At 41.1% G+C, this 16,186-nt stretch overlaps 1 protein-coding gene across 1 annotated transcript in view; it reads left to right on the top strand.

Moving 5' to 3' along the window:
- syt12 (synaptotagmin XII) overlaps positions 1-13,750 on the top strand; it is a gene marked incomplete at both ends in the record, with an annotated part of 46,266 nt that extends 32,516 nt beyond the window's left edge. The window contains 3 exons of the mRNA XM_084315522.1: positions 1,797-1,917; positions 9,542-9,675; positions 13,577-13,750. Coding sequence (XP_084171648.1) covers positions 1,797-1,917; positions 9,542-9,675; positions 13,577-13,750 — 429 coding nt within the window. The remainder of the gene's footprint in view (positions 1-1,796; positions 1,918-9,541; positions 9,676-13,576) is intronic.
- Positions 13,751-16,186: the final 2,436 nt, after the last annotated feature.

The raw sequence follows: 16,186 nt of genomic DNA, 5'->3' as shown, positions 1-16,186 counted from the left end.
GAATGAAAAGGTATATAGACAACACTTTATAATAAGTTCAAGTTTCTTTAATAGTTGTCATACAGAAGTACAGAATACTTGTATACAAAATGCTTCTTACTGTTATGCTCCAGAGACTGTGCAAGACAAGATAAGTATGAAATAAAATAACATGTAAATTAGAAGTAAAAAAAAATGAGGTCACAGTGTTCAGTATAGACATATGTACAATGTTCGATGCAGAATAGACGTAACCGAGTTACCATATAATATACAATACTATGCAGTGTACTAATATACAATACTATATAGTGCAAGGCAGAAGTGGGATGAGGTGCAATTTAGGTACAATTTACAGTAGGTGTACGAGTTGTAGTGCAAATCCTTTATCAATAAATATAAAGTGTGTTTGTGTGATCTAAAGTGTGGAGAGTGGGTGCTGCAGTGTGTAGTTTGTTTAAGTGAGTGTGTGCGTGTGGGTGTGTGTGCTGTGTGCATTTGATGGTTGTTGCATAGTGTTTATTGTTCGTTTAGCAGCCTGATGGCCTGGGGATAGAAGATAGATAGAATAATGATCAATTACTGTGTAATGTATATTTAGTATTTAAGGTGATCAGTGTCTTCACAAAGATGAGTATAATTTATCATTGATAATAATAATAATATATAACTAAAGTCAAATTGAGCACATTTCTTATTTCAGAAGAGCGTATCAAACTGGTAGCCCTTCGTATGACTCCGTACCCATGAAGTAGCTCTCAGTTTCAAAAAGGTTGGCGACCCCTGATGTAGGGCTGGGCGATATGGCCTAAAAATAAAATCTCAGATTTTTTCACACCACATCCAATTTACGATTTTAATAAAAAAATGTCTCTTAAAAACTAGAAACGCCAAGAAAATCATTCAAATAAGCTTTGTTTTTATTTGACACAAAAATTATCAAACCAAGATGAATTTCCATATTGGGATTGAAGTGCAAACCTAACTTTCACCAATCTTCACTTAAAATATATATATATATATATATATATATATATATATATAAAAGGTTACTCTTGGTTACTCTTGATCAAACAAAGATGAATGTCCCTATTGGGATTAATAGTGCAATAACTAGCTTTTTCACCAAACTTCACTTAAAACAAATAAAAGGTGCCTCTTGATCAAGAATGCATTTCCTTATTGGGATTAATAAAGTGCAAATCTAACTTTCACCAAACATCACTTTTTGTAAAATAAAAGGTGACTCTTTAAAAAAAATATATATATATTTAAAAGTCCTAAATCATTCATTTGAATTAATCGATCAAATCGATTAATCGGCCAGCCCTATACCCTGATGTAGACAATGCATTTATTTGGAATGGTGACAGTTGTCACAGGTGTGTCTCTATAGAGTATTTTACAACAGCTTTGAACACGGCTCAGACAATCATTATCAAGGACCGGAACTATCTGTTTAATTAATTTAATTTAGCAATATTATAAACTAGAACACTGTACGGTTTACTTTTGTATCACAAAACATGATTAACTGTTCCGGTTTGAAGTTGCAATAAAGTAGCTTACTGCACTTTTGAGATTATGCTAATGCGGCTAAGTTAGTTTGTACCGAACACTAAACAAGAAAATGTGTTAAAATGTTAGTGGCGCACACACGAATGAAACAAACACAGATCTTCTTGTCTCATAATGGGGAGTTGATGAAAGACATCATTTGTTGGTCAAAAATTTGCGTAGCTACACCTTTGGGATGATTCCTTCAAAAATGTAAAATGTCTGTTTTGTATGTTATTTGTGTTTGTTTGTCCCTGTAGGCAGTGGATGCGGTAGGAGAGATTCTATTGTCCCTCAGCTACTTGCCCACAGCGGAGCGCCTCACCGTGGTTGTGGCCAAGGCCAAGAACCTAGTGTGGACCAACGGCAAGACCACTGCAGGTGAGACTCCATGGCAGAAGTCATGATGTGCTCTGTCCTTGTGTCCATGACTGTATTGTGCACTTTATCCCTATTGTATGTTCTACTATGTGATTTAGTTTGTGTTTTTATTCTAATGTTATTTATCTCGCTTTTATTCTGTTTGTATTGCTAACCCTTTTACTAACCTTCTGGCAGGGGGACTGCCAATGGAAATGTGCCTTTTGGCAAAAATTGGGTGCATTTACGGTTTTTAAATGTTTTATTAATGTACGCTGTCCCCCTTGAACAAATAAAGTAAATGTAAAAACCTAAACCTAGAAGAACATCTGGGGGCGCCAGGGTGGCGCACCACGTACAGCGCTGCGGTGCAACGCGGCCGTCCCGGGTTATGGTTATTTATAAACCTAACCTTTACCTTAACCCTAACCTTAAAGGTGCTGTAAGTGGTATTTATTTTGTTCATTCTGACAGCTATCACTGATCTAAAGTGTTTGGTCAGTAACATGGGTCTCCAAGTCCCTCCGTTCTGCAGTAAACAGAATTCCCCCCCTGGTATCCCTTTCCACTTTATCCAATCAGAAGAGAGAACCCTAGATAGATTTACTTATTTCAAGACATTTTCACCTGGGTCGAAATGACGGTGAAATCCCTCCTTATAGAAGCCTAGTTTTCTCTGCATCTAGCTTTGGGAAGAGGGTGATGTCAATTTGAGGTAAACAACTTTTAAATGAGGGGAGTTTGATTCTCTGCTGTTCCCCACCCTCAAAGCCGTATCTCAGGAGAGGAAATTCAAGTTATTTGAGAAAGTGAGAGTTCACCTTTGTTTCTGCCGCGCATGCTTTGTCATTTTTTGTGAATATCTCCTCTTCTAAAGCACCGGTCAACACTCCCATCATTGTGGGTCTGCCTCTATCTGTCCATAATATGAAAGCCCATGAAATGCCCCTATACGTCTGGTGCAATCAATGTGATGAGATTGCATGAGAATCAGAAACCTTTTATACAATTAAATATACAGGAATTTAGGCAAGGACACTAGAACCTCACAGGATAGTAGAAAGCATCCAATGAATAGACAGTAAACTGTACATACCACATCCACAACGTAACGTCCAATACCTGAAGGACATGTTTTAGCAGCATTGCATGCAGTGCATACAGCCATAGAGGAAAGTGTCCAGTAGTGTATTAGTCCAGAAAAGTCACAATCAGGATCACTTTATTCACCAGTACACGTGAGAATTTGACTTGGTTATCTACACTAACCACAACATTCTAACAGGATACACGCACACGCACACGCACACGCACACACACACACACACACACACACACACACACACACACACACACACACACACACACACACACACACACACACACACACACACACACACACACACACACACACACACACACACACACACACACACACACACACACACACACACACACACACACACAATGCAAAGACAGCACACATATTTATACCACAAATGTGAATTATTCCAACAGTGGTTCTCAAAGTGGGGTCCCCAGAAAAATAGGAAATAGTTGAACTCCACTATTTCATTGACTATAAGTTAGTCCAATGAGAGAATAAATTAGCATTCTGATCTGATTATAATTCACCCTCCCCACTGTTACCTTTTCAACTACAGTATAGACAGCTATGGAATTCTGGACTTAACAACAAAAGTCTTGCCAGATGAGAATCCCTGAGACATAATCTTAACAAATGTCAGACTTATGTGTATCAATTTGGAAGTCCTTGACACAACAAAATGTTCAAAATTACAACGACGATAAAGGAGAACCATGAAAGTTAACACGATATCTGATCACTGATCACAAAAACACATGCCAGGCCTGGCCCCAGGACGGGAAATGCTGCCTTATGATCAAAATTCATAGTATATAAGATGGTTAAGTAGAATCAGCTTCATTATAGTTACATGAAAATGATGTCTTAAAAAGATAAATTATATATACTTATTACGTATGTTATATTGGTGGTTGTTGGCTAATCTTCATCAACTGGATGTAATAATGAATCCACATTTAATTTTTACCACTATATCATTGGCCCTGTCCTTCCTCCTCTCTTAAGATATTCCTTTATTGATCCTCTTGGGGGAATTCAGGCGTCATAGCAGCATGGGGGAGGGGGGAGGGGATGTCCTTCTTAACTCTTACTCTTTTTATAAATCCTTTTCGTTTTTCCTTTTAAACTTTTATAATAATAATAATACACTTTATTTGTATTGTACCTTTCATATAGGAATTGCAGCCCAAAGTGCTTCACAGCATTACATAGACATATAATTAGCATAAAATAGGTAGAATAAAAAAAGATAATAAGAAAAAGGTAAACAATGCAGATAATAACAATATAGATATTGACTCACACAGTTTAAGAGTCCTTCTTCGCCGTTAGATGATATCATCTCATTGTTTGATACCCACACAGTTTAAAGCCTGACAGTCTTACTTCCTGTTTGATACCCACACAGTGTAAAACCTGACAGTCTTACTTCCTGTTTGATACCCACACAGTTTAAAACCTAACAGTCTTTCTTCCTGTTTGATACCCACACAGTTTAAAACCTGACAGTCGTTCTTCCTGTTTGATACCCACACAGTTTAAAACCTGACAGTCGTTATTCCTGTTTGATACACACACAGTTTAAAATCTGACAGTCTTTCTTCCTGTTTGATACCCACACAGTTTAAAACCTGACAGTCTTTCTTTCCTGTTTGATACCCACACAGTTTAAAACATGACAGTCTTACTTCCTGTTTGATACCCACACAGTTTAAAACCTGACAGTCTTTCTTCCTGTTTGATACCGACACAGTTTAAAACCTGACAGTCTTTATTCTTGTTTGATACCCACACAGTTTAAAACCTGACAGTCTTTCTTCCTGTTTGATACCCACACAGTTTAAAACCTGACAGTCTTTCTTCCTGTTTGATACCGACACAGTTTAAAACCTGACCGTCTTTATTCCTGTTTGATACCCACACAGTTTAAAACCTGACAGTCTTTCTTCCTGTTTGATACCCACACAGTTTAAAACCTGACAGTCTTTCTTCCTGTTTGATACCCACACAGTTTAAAACCGGACAGTCTTACTTCCTGTTTGATACCCACACAGTTTAAAACCTGACAGTCTTTCTTCCTGTTTGATACCCACAGTTTAAAACCTGACAGTCTTTCTTTCCTGTTTGATACCCACACAGTGTAAAACCTGACAGTCTTTCTTTCCTGTTTGATACCCACACAGTTTAAAACCTGACAGTCTTTCTTTCCTGTTTGATACCCACACAGTGTAAAACCTGACAGTCTTTCTTCCTGTTTGATACCCACACAGTTTAAAACCTTGACAGTCTTTCTTCCTGTTTGATACCCACACAGTGTAAAACATGACGGTCTTACTTCCTGTTTGATACCCACACAGTTTAAAACCTGACAGTCTTACTTCCTGTTTGATACCCACACAGTTTAAAACCTGACAGTCTTTCTTCCTGTTTGATACCCACACAGTTTAAAACCTGACAGTCTTTCTTCCTGTTTGATACCCACACAGTTTAAAACCTGACAGGCTTTCTTCCTGTTTGATACCCACACAGTTTAAAACCTGACTGTCTTACTTCCTGTTTGATACCCACACAGTTTAAAACCTGACTGTCTTACATCCTGTTTGATACCCACACAGTTTAAAACCTGGCTGTCTTACTTCCTGTTTGATACCCACACAGTTTAAAACCTGACTGTCTTACTTCCTGTTTGATACCCACACAGTTTACAACCTGACAGTCTTACTTCCTGTTTGATACCCACACAGTTTAAAATCTGACAGTCTTTCTTCCTGTTTGATACCCACACAGTGTAAAACCTGACAGTCTTTCTTCCTGTTTGATACCCACACAGTGTAAAACATGACTGTCTTACTTCCTGTTTGATACCCACACAGTTTAAAACCTGACAGTCTTACTTCCTGTTTGATACCCACACAGTTTAAAACCTGACAGTCTTTCTTCCTGTTTGATACCCACACAGTTTAAAACCTGACAATCTTTCTTCCTGTTTGATACCCACACAGTTTAAAACCTGACAGTCTTTCTTCCTGTTTGATACCCACACAGTTTAAAACCGGACAGTCTTACTTCCTGTTTGATACCCAGACAGTTTAAAACCTGACAGTCTTTCTTCCTGTTTGATACCCACAGTTTAAAACCTGACAGTCTTTCTTCCTGTTTGATACCCACACAGTGTAAAACCTGACAGTCTTTCTTCCTGTTTGATACCCACACAGTTTAAAACCTGACAGTCTTTCTTCCTGTTTGATACCCACACAGTGTAAAACATGACTGTCTTACTTCCTGTTTGATACCCACACAGTTTAAAACCTGACAGTCTTACTTCCTGTTTGATACCCACACAGTTTAAAACCTGACAGTCTTTCTTCCTGTTTGATACCCACACAGTTTAAAACCTGACAATCTTTCTTCCTGTTTGATACCCACACAGTTTAAAACCTGACTGTCTTACTTCCTGTTTGATACCCACACAGTGTAAAACCTGACTGTCTTACTTCCTGTTTGATACCCACACAGTTTAAAACCTGACTGTCTTACTTCCTGTTTGATACCCACACAGTGTAAAACCTGACAGTATTTCTTCCTGTTTGATACCCACACAGTTTAAAACCTGACTGTCTTACTTCCTGTTTGATACCCACACAGTTTAAAACCTGACAGTCTTTCTTCCTGTTTGATACCCACAGTTTAAAACCTGACAGTCTTTCTTTCCTGTTTGATACCCACAGTTTAAAACCTGACAGTCTTTCTTTCCTGTTTGATACCCACACAGTGTAAAACCTGACAGTCTTTCTTCCTGTTTGATACCCACACAGTTTAAAACCTGACAGTCTTTCTTTCCTATTTGATACCCACACAGTGTAAAACCTGACTGTCTTTCTTCCTGTTTGATACCCACACAGTTTAAAACCTGACTGTCTTTCTTCCTGTTTGATACCCACACAGTTTAAAACCTGGCAGTCTTTCTTCCTGCTTGATACCCACACAGTGTAAAACCTGACAGTCTTACTTCCTGTTTGATACACACACAGTTTAAAACCTGACTGTCTTACTTCCTGTTTGATACACACACCGTTTAAAACCTCACAGTCTTTCTTCCTGTTTGATACCCACACAGTGTAAAACCTGACAGTCTTTCTTCCTGTTTGATACCCACACAGTGTAAAACCTGACAGTCTTTCTTCCTTCCTCTTTTGCTCTTTTCTTTTTGATAATATTTCCGGTGAAGATCTTGGAGACTTCCCCGCTGCAGACGAGAGGCGCCATATAAGTAGAGTTTCTTTTCCTTCCTCCTCTTAAAGGGGAAATCAACCCTAAAAATTGAATTCACACGTTATTTCTATAATATTGTACAGCTCAGTTTCGATTTGTGAATATAAGTGAAAGTCTTTCCTTAAAGGTAGAATCTGTAATGTAATCAAAATGTATAAATGTTGTTTATAAACATATCCCTTATCTTATCCCTAACCTTAACCACTCCCACTACCTACAGATTAAAAATAATTGTAAAAAAAAAATGTCCTTCCGGCTTGTGGGATCTAGCATTTACCCTGGGACAGTTCACCCATGGTGATTTTACTTGAATATGTGTACATTTTGGGATTCAGAGCTGTAACCCCTACATTTAAATATAATACATTTGGATGTAACGGCTCAAAATACATTTGCATCACTTGATGACATCAGATTTGAGTCTTGATGCTCTGATTTCCAGCTTAGGGAGACAGTTGTCTGTACAGATATCGACTGAGCTGTCCAAGGTCAGGTGGAATAACAGAATGTGCATTCTGTTTTAGGGTGGATCTTCCCTTTAATTAGCAACACAATGACATACCCTGACAACACCACGCATCAACTTTAGGGCTGCACGATTTTGGGAAATAATCTAATTGCGATTTTTCTGACAGATATTGCGATTGCGATTACATTTGCGATTATAATAATTTTTTTCAAGCAGCCCCACAGAGGTTTATTGTAAAATGCGGCTTGCATCTGGCCTACGCGGTGGGTCTTTTTGGGACGCCGAGCCTGAAAATGTTTCTTTTTACCTGGGAATCGATACCGGTACCGAACGGTACCTTTTTTTCTGTACTTTACTCTCCCTTTCTGAAGTCTAAACTTCACAACACACAATCTAAAACCCCTTACCTCCCTCTCCCAAACCGATCTTGTATCTCAATGGGACTTCCTGGTTAAATAAATATATATATTTTTTTTTGCGATTTGATAATTGCATCATTCCAAATCGCGATTTCGATTTAAAATCGATTAATCGTGCAGCCCTAATCAACTTCCAAAAGAACAAACCCTCTTCATGGCAAGATGAGGAGCAAACTGTAACCACTCAGTCATCGGTCACTCTGAATGGCTAAGCAACGAGTGCCACAATAAAAGCGCCTCGATAAAGGTCACGGACTGAAGCGGTGTCATTAAATGTATACAGGGGTAATGGACCTGTCTCAAAACCCTGCCCCTTTTCTTGATCCTCCAATCACAACTGTCGCTTACCTCGGACAAACTTGGTTTGTCCGAGGTAAGCGACAGTTGTGATTGGAGGATCAAGAAAAGGGGCAGGGTTTTGAGACAGGTCAATTGCGCATGTACAATCGGTATAACCTCACTAATCGATCGACCATTTCATGCTCTGTGATTTCAGACTCCAGATTCTATTCCTTCAGATTTGTTGTACCACATCGCTATACTTCTTACAGCATACATAGTGAAATTCGTACGTCGACCATGCAGCGACAACATCACTAAAATAAGATCAAATAGAAGAATAGGATAAAAGTAGTGTAGAGTAGCAGCAACATCACAGTAGTTCTGATTATAGCTCTGAATATAGTACAAAGAATACAGGAATAGGATAAGATTACAGCAATCAAACTAGTGTACAGTAGCAAGTAACAGGAGGTTTATTTATTTGTTTATTTGTTTATTAAAAGGATCCCCATTAGCTGGACGCCTTGACGTCGAGCTAGTCTTCCTGGTACGTTGAGGTAGCTCAATATAGGTCTAAATATAGTGCAGTACAATATAGCTCTGAATATAGTACAGTAATCACAGTGTAGCTCTACATGCACATCTGTGTGTATTAAGAGAAGCACTGATATATTTGTTTTGATATCCCATGTGAATGTGTGAATGATTAACACTAGCTCAGGTTGTGATACAACAGACCTGAAGTTTTCCATTTCTTAAATGGAAGAAAGAAGTAGGGGTGTGTGTGTGTGTGTGTGTGTGTGTGTGTGTGTGTGTGTGTGTGTGTGTGTGTGTGTGTGTGTGTGTGTGTGTGTGTGTGTGTGTGTGTGTGTGTGTGTGTGTGTGTGTGTGTGTGTGTGTGTGTGTGTGTGTGTGTGTGTGTGTGTGTGTGTGTGTGTGTGTGTGTGTGTGTGTGTGTGTGTGTGTGTGTGTGTGTGTGTGTGTGTGTGTGTGTGTGCGTGCACGCTGCGTGCGTGTGTGCGTTAGAAGCCTACAACATACAATTGGATATAAGGCCACCATAAAACACACTCACTCTTCCACTCTCCTTGTCAGACCCGTTTGTCAAAGTGTACCTTCTGCAAGACGGCAGGAAGATCAGCAAGAAGAAGACGTCCACCAAGAGAGACGACACCAACCCCATCTTCAACGAGGCCATGATCTTCTCCGTGCCCTCCCTCGTCCTGCAGGTGACACTGACGCCCGCTAGCCGATAGCCACGGGCACGGCAGGAGCGTAATAAGGGATGCACAATAGATCCGTATCAAATCATTCATTTCTATTTATCAACATCGGTCTGATGAGCGCACAGACCGCATCATAATAATAATCTATAATTATTATAAATAATAATAAGTCTTTATTTGGCATGCAGTGACACACATGCAATCTGTTGTGCATGTTTTTCCATTGGGTTTCTCTTATCGGGGGGGGGGGGGAACCCTTGCGAGCACGAGAACATGCAAACTCCACACAGAAAGGCCTGGGAGATACCCCACCTGGGTACCTGGCAACGCGGAAACCTGGTCCCCAAGAGGGAATCGAACCCTGGACCTTATCGCTGTGAGGCGACAGTGTTAACCACTACACCACCGTGCCGCCTATTTCATATTTCATATTGATTTTGGTAAATATCGGTTATCGGCCATAACAGAAAATGTCTTTCCGGTTATCTATTGGTTCAAAATCGGTGCATCCCTAGAAGTAATGATTCATTCCCACAATGATTCAGTTAGATTGTGATTCAGGATGAGATTCAGTGCATCATAAAATCATACCGTTTCACCCTCTTTCATTTTGATTCAATGTGATGCAGAATGATTATACATTATGTGAGAGGACTGTTTCAATCAGTAGCAATTCAATAATGCAACTACAGTTGACAGCTTTATGATTAAAAAATAATGAAAGAAAATAAACATAAAATACATTTTACAGATTGATGCAATTGGATTTTCACATAATGGTGCATGCCGATGCATTGGCAACAGGGCTTCACAGTACAGCACACAACAGACTATACCTATAACTGGACTATGCCATGTACGTACTATACATACCACTCTCCACATTATATACATGTAGTAATATGTACACCAGAATGACATCCCACACAAAATTTATATTTGTACAAACCTATAGTATTCGTTTTTTTTTCATACACTATTGATTGATTGATTGAAAACTTTATTAACAGATTGCAGAATGGGTACAATACAGTACAGCTCAATACAAACAACTGCTAAGAGGATGAAGACCAGCAAAAGTCTATCAGGATTTACCACAGAAATACTGTTAGTGATTCACCATAGTATTTATATAGTGGAATATTATATGAATTAGATTAGATTAGATTCAATCACTATAGCATTACCGTTTAAAAATAGTTTCACTATACCTTATTCTCGTATGGGATGCAACACGGTTGTGTGTGTGCAGAGCAGGGATGTGAAGTGAGTGTCCAGGACTTACACACAAACACCAACTCATAACACCCATAACACCAACCCAAGAAACAATCCCCTCCACCACAATTAAAATCTACCCAAATCAAAAGCCCTGGGTAGACAAATCCGTCCGTGAGGCTCTGAAAGTGCGCACATCAGCATACAACACCGGGCTGGTGACAGGCAACATGGAAGAACACAAGATGGCAAGATACAACGTCAGGAGAGCAGTAATAGAGGCAAAACGGCGTTACAGGGATAAAGTTGAACTTCAGTTTGAACAGGCTGACTCTAGAGGCATGTGGCAGGGCCTCAGAACAATGACAGATTACAAAGGCACCTCCCTCAAACTGAACAGTGACATCTCCTTAGCAAATGATCTCAATTCCTTCTATGCGAGGTTTGAGGCTGTGAATAAAAACACCAGCCTACAAACCACGGCAATGGGGGGGGGGGGGGGTCTGCTGATGGAGACTCAGTGTTCAGGGTAACAGAGCATGAGGTGAGACGGATCTTTAAAAAAGTGAATATCAGGAAGGCAGCAGGACCGGACGGCATCCCCGGCCGCGTCCTAAAAGTCTGTGCCGACCAACTGGCCCCGGTATTCACTGACATCTTCAACCTGTCCTTGGAACAGGCTGTCATCCCCACCTGTCTGAAGAAGTCCACCATCATCCCTGTACCCAAAAAATCTACGCCCGCTTGCCTCAACGACTACCGCCCTGTAGCCCTCACCTCCATAGCCATGAAGTGCTTTGAGAAGCTAGTGAAGGGCTACATCTGTTCCTCCCTCCCCATCAACCTGGACCCTCTGCAATTTGCATATCGCCCCAACAGGTCCACGGAGGAGCCATAGCCCATGTGCTGCACACAGCAGCATCACACCTGGACAAGAGGCAGGGGAACTATGTGAGAATGCTGTTCATCGACTACAGCTCAGCATTCAATACCATAGTCCCCTCCAAACTCATAGCCAAGCTCAGGGACCTGGGCTTGAACTATGACCTCTGCCAGTGGGTCTTGGACTTCCTGACGGGCAGACCCCAGGTGGTAAGAGCAGGCAACTGCACCTCCTCATCCATCACGCTCAACAACGGGGCCCCCCAGGGCTGTGTTCTCAGCCCCCTCCTCTACTCCCTGTACACACATGACTGCGTAGCACAGCGGAACAACAACACCATCATCAAATTTGCTGATGACACAGTAGTGGTGGGCCTGATCTCTGCCAACGACGAAAGGGCCTACCTGGAAGAGGTAGAGAATCTGTCACAGTGGTGTCAGGAGAACTGCCTCTCCCTGAACGTCAGCAAAACAAAAGAGATGATTGTGGACTTCAGGAGGTCGGGGGTCAAGGACTACAGCCCCCTCAGCATCGACGGGGCACCGGTTGAGAGAGTGAACAGTTTCAAGTACCTCGGAGCCCACATATCCGAGGATTTGACATGGACCACACACATTGACAGTGTTGTGAAGAAGGCACGACAACGCCTCTACTTCCTCAGGCACCTAAGGAAGTTCCAAGTCAGTCAGAAGATCCTTAGGAACTTCTACTCATGTACAATAGAGAGCATCCTGACTGGCAACATCACCTCCTGGTTTGGGAATAGCACTGCACAAGACCGTAGCAGACTACAAAGAGTGACACGTTCAGCCGAACGCACAATTGGAGGGGGGCTTCCCACCCTCCAGAACATTTACAACAAGCGGTGCAGGGGGAAGGCTAAGAGAATTATTAAGGACTCGAGCCACCCGAACAACTGCCTCTTTGAACTGCTGCGGTCAGGCAAGCGATACCGGAGTCTTAAGGCGAGCACAGAAAGACTCAGAAGAAGCTTCTATCCCCAGGCCATCAGGCTGCTAAACGAACAATAAACACTATGCAACAACCATCAAATGCACACAGCACACACACCCACACTCACTTAAACAAACAACACAATGCAGCACCCACTCTCCACACACAAACACACTTTATATTTATTGATAAAGGATTTGCACTACAACTCGTACACCTACTGTAAATTGTACCTAAATTGCACCTCATCCCATTTCTGCCTTGCACTATATAGTATTGTATATTAGTACACTGCACAGTATTGTATATTATATGGTAACTCAGTTACGTCTATTCTGCATCGAACATTGTACATATGTCTATACTCAACACTGTGGCCTCATTTTTTTACTTCTAATTTACATGCTATACTATGTTACTTTATTTCATACTTATCTTGTCTTGCACAGTCTCTGGAGCGTAACAGTAAGAAGCATTTTGTATAAAAGTATTCTGTACTTCTGTATGACAACTATTAAAGAAACTTAGAAACATAACACCAGAGCCAGCATTGCTGCGTATTCCAAGGTTCAAAACTAATATGGGCAAATGTTCTTTTAAATTCTGAGGAGCCACAAATTGGAATTTGTCAAAAACTAGATTTTAAAATGCATGAAAATGGTGTCTGATACATTGTTGCCTGTGGCTACGTTTGTACTGCATTTAAAATGTTCAGGTCTATGTAGTTTGTCAAATTGTTATTTATGGTAATGTTTTGTATTGCTTGTCTGTCTGAGACCAAGGACCACAATGGAAATAAGTCTTGTATTTAAGAAAATGTCAAATCAAATCAAATCAAACTCTTCGCAGGAGCTGTCGCTGAGGGTGACGGTGGCCGAGGCCACGGACGACGGGCGAGGCGAAAACGTGGGTCACGTGATCATCGGCCCAGAGGCCAGTGGCATGGGCATCACCCACTGGAACCAGATGCTGGCAACTCTGAGGAAACCCGTGTCCATGTGGCACCCCCTACGCCGGACCTAGTCCTCTCCCGGTCACCAACAACCAGGCCCGGTGTTGTGCTTCTGGTTCTGAGTGAAACGCTCGCCTCTTCTCATTCCCCGCACTCGGGTCACGCCCTTGTTGGCCAAGCTGCAAAGCCAGAACTTGTCATCATTTCCACTTTAAAGTTGTTTCTAAACCTAACCTTTACCTTACTGGAGACCTTTCTTGAAGATATAGCGATTTTTGGACATTTCGGCTTGGCCAACATGTAAGAAGAACCCCTCACGTGTGTCCTTGTATGGGGCCCCGTCCCAATCCATTGCTTGTCAGGAACACTGTGCTGTTAGAATAACATGCGTAGAGATCAGACATGCCCATCCCCTCTGGTTTTCAGTGCTTGTGTAACGGAGTTGGAGAAGTCTGTGTAAACTCGCTCCGCTGGTAGAAACTACCCTTTGGCCAAATCTAGAGTAATTAAGAGTAAGTTGATTTGGCTCCATTGGTAGTGCTGGCAAAGCGCAGCACTCACGGTGAGAGACTGGGTAGAGTGAGTCCTCTCTGTGCAACCTAGAAAACCCCACGCTTCTCCAAGATCTTAAAGCAGTTTCCTAGATTATTCTGGAACCCGAGTGATAGCTGTGTGTCACTCTAGTGGCACAGTACCCGACAAATGAAAACAAGGGAGAAGAAGGGAAGGGGAATGTGGACAGAGGCCGGCATTGGACTCTGAACCAGTGGCACCCCTGATATGAGTCATTCATTCATCGAAGTCCTTTCAATTACTTTTACTGCTGGCTTTAGCCTGCCTGGTGTCCAATTCCTTTGTACCAGAAAAAGATGGAGGAGAGAAGGAAGGAAGTGAACGGGTTTCAAATGGCAGTGGGTTCTGTCTGCTCCCTGCCTCCTCCCCACACACATTCCCCTTGAATGCCACCCATTTTAGGAATTCACTCCTGTGCCCCAGGACAGTTCAGTCAGAACACAGATCACTATCTCCTAAAGCTAGAGATCACAGAGGAAACCCTCCAATCCGGGATGTCACTGGGATGTAAAACCTGGGGCTGCGCCATAGGACAATGCGTGAGCTCTTTCCCAAATGAGGTTTATCCTCTAGCATTGCTAGCAGGTCTGAACCAGAATTAAAACCTAATCTGGGTGTAAGAGCTCACGCAAACATTTTATGGCCTCATCATAGTCAGAGCCCCATTCATTTTCTATGAAGCAGCACCAGATCTTACATCCTAGTTTGGAGGGTTCAGAGAGGGTTCTCCCTCGTATTTCTAGCTTTAGGAAAGAGTGGTGCGTGTTCACAAATACTGACTGAACCTTCCTGGGGCACAGAAAGTCTTAACCCTTTCACTACCACACTACAAAGGGTTAACGCTTTCACTACCACACTACTTAAAACGGGTGGAAGTGAATGGCGATTTTAAGGTGTAATGTAATTCCAGTTCAAGATCAAGGGGGAACACAGATAATTTAATATGGTATTTTTTTCTTTTCAAAGTCTTGATAGGTGGGCGAGGGTTTCAATTTGAACAATGCAGTACAAGTTGCAGTATAAAAGTACTTCAGATGTTGGTGTATCAATGTAAATAGTGTACTACTATCTAAACATTAGTATTTATTATTTAGTTATGATGGTTCCCAGTTAATAATCTGATATCATTATTGTAACGACCATGGATGCCCCAACTCGCTAGCCCTTGGCTAATGGGTCATACCCTTTAGTTGACCGGTTAGTGGTGTCGTCTGTGGTCTGGGCGACCTGGGTTAGATTCCTGGCTGCCCCCTGAATATGCTACATTGGTGTCAGCAGTGGGATGGTGGACCGTGAGGCCATCGGAAACACGTGCGCCTAGAGGTGTGAGGTAGCTGATAGGCTGAAGAGCGGGGGCGGACTGGTTAGTGCTGTCGCCTGTGGTCTGGGGGCGTGCCGGGTTTGATTCCTGGCTGCTCCCTGAATTCGCTACAATATGATAAGCGTGGGCAGGGTGAGGCCAGCATTTTCCACACCGTTACATTTTCATTATCAATCATTTGAACAGCATTTGAACATCATGTATTCAACACAAAATAATGCAGAAGTGAGTGAATTATTATTATTATTATTATTATTATTTATTATTATTATTATTATTATTATTATTATTATTATTATTATTATTATTATTATTATTATTATTATTATTATTATTATTATTATTATTATTATTATTATTATTATTATTATTATTATTATTATTATTATTATTATTATTATTATATTCTCTGGGAACATGTATTAATGTAATGTATACTAACCCCCCTTTTTTCTACAGATCTTTCTCTGTTAACCAATACATTTTCTTCTCTACATCGCATTGTGCAATTGTGCTGTTCTGTTGTAACTTAGATTTGAACGTGAACACGTCGCGAGAAACATCTGCTGACTGCAAATCAGCCTTTTGAATTCTTTTTTTTTACCTTGTAGGC

Source organism: Notolepis coatsorum (assembly GCF_963971535.1).
Source record: "Notolepis coatsorum genome assembly, chromosome: 6".
Lineage (NCBI taxonomy): Eukaryota > Metazoa > Chordata > Actinopteri > Aulopiformes > Paralepididae > Notolepis > Notolepis coatsorum.
This window is presented reverse-complemented; position numbering and strand designations above follow the sequence as displayed.